The 7,432-nt window shown below is 34.3% G+C and overlaps 1 protein-coding gene across 1 annotated transcript; it reads left to right on the top strand.

Annotated features, from left to right (window-relative positions):
- Positions 1-6: 6 nt before the first annotated feature.
- On the top strand, positions 7-6,788 carry LOC107463015 (uncharacterized). Its single transcript, XM_052253174.1, is given in 7 exon segments — positions 7-258; positions 591-702; positions 2,102-2,292; positions 2,391-2,489; positions 2,609-3,148; positions 3,946-4,591; positions 6,441-6,788. Coding segments are annotated over 7 exon segments (1,845 nt in total). The 5' UTR covers positions 7-123; the 3' UTR covers positions 6,563-6,788.
- Positions 6,789-7,432: the final 644 nt, after the last annotated feature.

Here is a 7,432-nt window from a genome sequence, read left to right as displayed (position 1 = left end):
GCTGATTGGCGATGCATATATAATGAATATGAAATTGGGTGCTCCAGAACTTTCCCAGCTTCACTCCCACGTTTGATTCTTCTCATTCTTCAGCTGTTCCCACTCTTGAGAACAAAAGACACTATGTTCAAGAAGGCGGTGGAAGCGAAATCTCACCAGAGGTTATCCGGCGCCGACAGAAAGAAGCTCAGGCGAACCGTTAAGGATAAATTCCCAAGAGTTTCTGATTCCGACTTAGATGCCTTACTTCCTCCCAAGGTAGAACATTATCCTCCTATTTTCCCTTTCTTTTTCCTATTTCCTTCTACTGCTTAATACAAAGGTATGCACAAATTGTATAAATTGCTAACTGCATTCATAAAATTGAAAAAAATGAGCATGAGCTCTGTCACTCTATAGTTGATGACAAATATGATGAATATTAGCTGTGCTAATTCTTTAATGGAAAATGTTTCCTTATCGTGTTTAACTTATCTAGGTTTTGAGAGAAATATTTAGAAGTGTATTTTGTTTTTATCTTTTTGTGATAATAGGAAAATGGGAAGTTATGAATTAATCTGTATTTTTTTTGTTGCCTTTGAATGTTCCAGGCTGAGATAACAGTGGCAAAGTTTCCGAATCGAGTACTTGTATATGGTGTGGAGGGAGGATTTCCAATGTTTTTCGATGTTGATGGGCGTGGCTCGGAAATTTTCCCAACTGGTATGTGTATAGTTTAATTGTTTGCATTGAGATTATTTGTAGTGTGACATAAAGCTTGTTTGGATGCTATTAAGTTATTTTGAAAAGATTTTCTTTTTTCATTTTTTGGAGTTTGACAAATTTTTAATAATAAAAGTAAAAACACTAGAAAAATTAAAAAAATATTTTTTTAGAAGTTACAATTTACATTCTCTTTAAAAAGAATTTTTTTACTTAAATTTTTTTCACGTAATAAATAAACAAAATAATATTTTTATATCGTTGTATTCAAATATAATTGATAGATAAAAAGATCTTTTTATATAAGATATGCAAAGTGGCAAACATAACATTACTTTTACTTTTCTAAAAGATCTTTTGGAAAAAAAATTTGAAAAAAGGTTTTTTTTTGTTAGAAGCTCACCAAAACAAATTCATGTCAATTTGCAGTAATAGGAGAAGTTTTTGAGAAAGTGAACTCAAAGAATGATAAAATGTTGATAAAATCCAAGGCTTTCCATTTTTAAAATCCCCGGGTCTCTCTTTTCTTCGTATAGGCTGTGACAAAATCTTTTAGCTAGGGATCAAAGTGGGTAGGTGTGGTAAGATGTTTAATGGTTGGTGTGGGTTTCTATTCAGTAAACTTCAGAACAAGAAATAGGTATCATTGTCTTTTATTATTATATGGCATGCATGGAAGATGATAAATAGGTAGATATTTGAGAAAAAAATGACCAGATCTTAACATGAAGATAGCCATTTGAAACTAGCTATGAGGTTTTGGACCAAAGTGTGACTAAGGAATTTCCCGTTCTCCCCTCAACTAGTATTGAGTGATGTGAACTTGTGAATGAGGTTTGCCCATTCCACCTAATGGCAATGCCAACGGTGGGTAGGGCAAGCAAGACACGGGGGACAGAGATTCCTGAGAGTGCGGAAGATCAAAAGAGTGGCTCTGAAAGCTTGAAGGAAATAAAAGATTCAGAAAGGTTGCTAGCTGGGAGTATGTTGAAAGAGATTTTGTGCTACAGAGCAGGGTAATATTGCATGGGGCGTAATTAGCTGGAAACACATTTATTAATTACCAAAAAAAAAAAAAACAGTGCTATGGTAAGATAAAGCAAATCCCTAACTTGATAAAGTTCCATCCTCTTGTTTTGTCAGCTTGTAGCTTGGTTATTGTTGCTGATGGTTATTATTGCTGCTAGTGCTATAAATCTATAATATACAAGAAAAGTTTTCTTCTACAATATTATTCATGTCTGCTTGCTGAGGCCTAAGACTGAGCCCTAAGTAGATGTATAAAATATTTGTCATAGCACTCTTTGATCTCTGACTTATAAGAACATTAATTTGGGTGCATGTCTATGTATAAGTTAGCATATTTTTCACCCTATTTTTGCTATTTTTTTGGCTGCAGTTTATGCTCTATGGACAGTCCCTGAGCTTCTGCCTGCTTTCATGCTGAAGGGTGGCGAAGTTTCTCGGTTTGTTATAGGTGGAGCAGACTTGATGTTCCCAGGCATAAGTGTGCCTCCTGAAGGTCTTCCATCATTTGCGGCAGGGGAACCATGGGCAGTGAAAGTACCAGGAAATCCTGCTCCAATAGCTGTAAGTTCTTTACATTTCTTGCGCCACCGCTATAAGATCCTGTCATAATATTTTTTAATTCGTCAGTCATTCTTAAAATTTCATTCATTCTTACGAAGGTTGGGAGCACCACAATGAGCAGCACTGAAGCATTAAAAGCTGGATTACGTGGAAAGGCGTTAAGAATAACTCATTATTATCGTGATTTGCTATGGCAAGTACAGCAAGACTCTCTTCTCTGTCTGTCTATATGTATAAGCAGCATTCCACTCATAATTGAAGGTTTCTTATTTTTTATTTTTATTTTCCTGTTTCGTTGGATTTTAATTTCAGGGAGTCAGTCGAGGGCTGTTATGTCCCCAATGCAGGTTTTTTTGAAGATGCTGTATTTGAGGATCCTGCGTCATTATCACCCCCTCAGAATTCTGATTCTACTGAGGATGCTTGCAAGACATCAAATGATCAAGAGAACAACATAAAAAATATTGAAGAGCAGTCTGTCGATGCAAATGACTTTCAAGCTGATTCCAGTGCTGCATTGATGACACCCAATGCTGATGAGAATGAAACTGCAAATGAAATAACTGCGGGCGTGTCTGAGCTGAAGCTACCGGATTCTGGTTCTGCTAATGACCTAAATGAGCAACATAATCTATCAACTGAAGAGATAGATTTGCTGTTAGATAAATGCCTTCTACAAGCATTGCATACCACTGTGAAGGACAAAGACCTTCCCATTCCTGGAAGCACTTTATGGTGGGATTAAAGGTCAAACCACGTGTTGCCATGTAGGCCTTCAGGATTGACTTTAGACATCAAGAAATCGTCCTACAAAAAATTATCAAAGTGGTTACAAGCAAAATCCTCCTCTGGCTTGGTATGTTATCTGCTGTTCTCTTTTGATTGAAGAAATGGAATATTCATTTGCCAGTAGAAGCTTACTGAGATTGACCGAGGAGCTTCTTATTGTTTATATAATGTAAAATTAAAATTAAAATCTAGAATGTGCTAAGTAGGATTTGGCACCTTTTGCATTTTTGGAGTTGCTTCTTAGAATTTCGATAATTTGAGACGTGAATAGGAAGTTGGACTGGAGCGGTTCTAGTTCCATGTGTATAGTACCATTTGAAGTCGTCAAAACGAGAGCTGACTAAAGCCTGACTATTAAACTGTGGATTCAGCATTCTAAATTATATGATGCAAGTTACGAACTTACAACCTATATTGCCTTTGTGAAGGGATATAGCTCCTCTAAAGTGAGGATGATTGTAGAGTCAGAAGTGAGGGATAACCACCCTTGGATCAATATTTTCCATTATATGGGGAACACCAGAACCCAAGAAATGATCCAAATGGTAGTTACCCTCACTTTCTTACTATCAACATGCTCATGATACAAGAGCCAAATCCGGGCTTTTGTTATCATGTTGCCTTTTTATTATATTTGCGTTGAGATGGTGGTTGCTTTATTTTAATTTTTCATGTATTCGAGTAAACTTAATTTTGCATTATAAGACAAATAAAGTATATTAAATTATCCATGTGATATACTATGTGTTAGTGTTACTTTCCGATAATTTTTCCTCTGCTTGTAATTCATTTGCACGTTTATTTATTTTGCCATACTATATCTGGATAACTGGATTCTTCCTTCATGGTTTACATTTTGTGCAGATATCAGTGAAAGAAGATAAATACAAAAAAGAAGTCATGTTACTTTCTGTTAATCGAAACCATGCTGATTATTCATCCTTTAAGCCAGAGAAAAGGCCTGTGGAGAAAAGCGACCAGCCCAACGTTCAATCTTCCAAGGAAACTCGTTCATCTAAAACTCTTGAAGTGGCTGAAATCTACAAGCCAAGTGTACATGTCAATCCCATATTTTCATCTGTAGGAGCTGATACAGGAAAGCTTTTTAGTGCTTCTGAAGCTTCTGAAATTGTCTTCAAATACATTGAAAAAGAAAATCTTGTAAAGCCTACAGATAAATCAATGGTTGTTCTAGATGTGGTATTGTGCGATGCATTGTTCAAGGGGGCTATTAAAAAGGGTTCAACGTATCCTACAGAAGTTCACAAGAAAGATATAGGGCCAACATTTGTGAGCCGTATGCAGCCTCACCATGTTGTGACGAGGGGAAATGAATCTGTAGTACGTAAAGGCGCCCTTAAAACAATTCAGCTAGTGACAGAACGGCGGCAAGGTAACAAGAAGGTAACCAAACTCTCTGGTATGGAAACTTTTCTTATAGATGCTGAAGCATTAGCATCAGAGCTACAGAAGAAGTTTGCTTGCAGTACCACTGTCGGAGAACTACCAGGTATATTTCTTGGTCTCATTAATTTGTATTATACGAGTGCACTATTTAGTATTGACCTCAAGGTACATGGGATCTATAATCAGAAGAGTTCATATATATAGAGTCCCCGTCATTGTGTCAATATATATACAAACTTATAGAATTGCCATCTTCATAAAAGATAAAAATAACTACATAACCTTATAAAACAAGTACCGTAATTCTTCACAATACTAAATTTTTTATATTTTTAACTAAAGAAATATCATTATTATTCTTTTAAAAGATTTAAAAGGCAAACTAAGACTGAGAAGAGGGGTTTGGTAACAGAAAAGAGGCAAAATTTTGTGGCAATGTACAGTTTTAGCCATTGTTTTTACTATTTGGCTGGAACGCAATGCACCCACACCTTTAATGAGAGGTTTTCTGACAAACATGTTTTATGGGATAGAATTAGACGCCTAGAGTCTAGTTCGTGTAAAGCCCATGATCTTTATATGGGACTTTTCCTCTCAGACATGTTGAGAGATTGGAAAGTTATACTTAATAGATAATCTTTTTTCCTTTTTTTTAGCTTTTGCTTTTGTGAAACCCGTATTCCCCAATTTATATTATCCTTCTCCTCATCTTAATCAAATTCTTTACTTTATCAAAGAAAAACAGCCCCAGAAGTGGGTGTTATGCTGGTTATTCCAAATGCATATTAGGTAATAGGTACTGCTTGCCGCTTTTTTTCATGCATAATATTGCATATAATGCTGATGCTTGAGATTATCAAAATCTCATCTTGGCCTCAATTTCTTGATATTCCCCAGCAGCTATACCTACCTTTATCCTTTTTATTGGCCATGGTATTCTGGTAGTTGATCTCTCTCTACAGGTAATATTTTGCACTCTGGTGCTTTAGAGGATCAGGGCTGTATAAGAAACTCAATTTATTTTATATAATTGTGACTTCTAGAACTGTTTTCCAGCCAAAGAACTGGGCACTGTCACGTCATAAAATTTACTAACACTTTTGGTTAAATACATTGCAAAGGTTTGATCCTTTTATCAGTCAATTCTTAATGGAGATGAATGACTTATCTATCAATTGCCATGCTCTGGACCTGAAAAATTTTAAGTGCAATGTTTCAGGATTGTTAAAACAAATGCACTGATTTAAGTCTCAAATCTGGGGTTTTGGGGTTTATCTATAGTGACTGGATTTGGGTTTTATTAGTGCATCTGTGTTGAGATTATTGGAATGATATGTTTCAACAACTTCAAGGTTAGGTATAACATGGTAAAACCAAATCATCATCTCAGTTAAGAATTAATGAATGAGAGTTAAAACAAGTACTAATATCTTGTAGTGCATTTTTATTTTGGTGATGAAATTGTTACCAAAGCTTCTTTGAGGGATTAATATGCATAAACTTGAAAATGTAATATTCTCTTTTGACACATTTCTATGTCTTGTCTATCCTTCTTTTTGCCGTTGTGACTGAGTAGGGAGTAAATAGTCTCACGGTAGGCATAATACATGATAGGAGTCTGATGACGTTCGATTCTATGACCGGGCACTATGAAGATTTATCGACAGTTAAAAAAACGTAGAAAGTAAACTGAATTTGGATAGATGAAGATGTTACTTTGGATATTTGGCCTCATTATACAAGGTAGGATTAGGAGTTAGTGCATTAAAGATATAGTTGGGGTAACATTTATTGTTGAAAAGGTGATAGTATACCAGAGGTGGGGGTAGAATTAGAGAAACCATAAGTGAAACTCTTAAAAGGGATCAATAATAGCTTGAATGTAAATATAAGCTTCATTGAATATTATGACATATTTTGGTTTAAAGTTTGATAAAATTCTGTTCTTGCAGGTAAGAAAGGGCAAGAAGTTTTGGTTCAAGGTGGAGTAATTGATGATTTGGCAAAGCATTTGATTGAACAATATGGAGTTCCAAAAAGATACATAGAAGTTCTTGATAAAACAAAGAAATGAACTTGACATAAAGTGGTTGTTTGTAACACCCCATTTAGTGTTTTTGCTTAGATGTTGAGAGTTCTATGAACTTTTGTACTATTTGGTACCCCGTAATTAATAGAAATAGAAATGTGATAATGGTTCTGTTTCATTCCAGAAAAAAAATTGTCATTTTAAAAAGTTTTCTTAAATTCTGAAGGGGAATGATGATCATTCAGATCAATAAGGTTAACACTTTTTCATATGATATTTTATGTAATCTGATTAATTTTTTTTTGTGACAATCAGATTAATTTATTTTGGTTGAAGTTATTCTAGGGATCTCCATGTAACATGATCTTCGATACTAATCTTGTAATTGAGTTAAAGCTTTCGTTATTTGCTTTTCTTGCTTTTAAATACTCTTCAACCAAATGCTATAAGTAAAGAGAAAGTATTTATTAGTGTACAATTCATCCATACAGTACAAGTTGATTGTGTGAGAATTGGTTTTATTTCAATACCTCAACTAAAAAAATACTTTTATGCGTAAAATTAAAATTTTTCTAATTAACAAATTCATCATTCTAAAAACATATCGGTCATAATAATTATTTTCTATAGTAAGCCTTGGGCAATTAACATGCACAATTTTAGTTTAATAATTCTGTTTCCATTTTGGTATCCAAACCAAAAATTTTGATAGAATATTAATCTCCCTAAAAATGGTAAAAAAGATTCTTATATTTCTCAAATTACTCAAATATAGGACAATATAATTTATACTTTGTTCTTGCATATAAACCATACATTTGTTTACCAGTAATAACTTGGCAAAACATCAATCATTGTTTAGACGAGTATTTAGCATTTTTTTTTTGGTGTCTAAGTATTTTGTATTTGGGAAAG

This window comes from Arachis duranensis, chromosome 8, assembly GCF_000817695.3.
Source record: "Arachis duranensis cultivar V14167 chromosome 8, aradu.V14167.gnm2.J7QH, whole genome shotgun sequence".
NCBI classification, from domain to species: Eukaryota; Viridiplantae; Streptophyta; class Magnoliopsida; order Fabales; family Fabaceae; genus Arachis; species Arachis duranensis.
The sequence above is the reverse complement of the archived record's forward strand: the minus strand, read 5'-3'. Positions and strand labels throughout refer to the sequence as shown.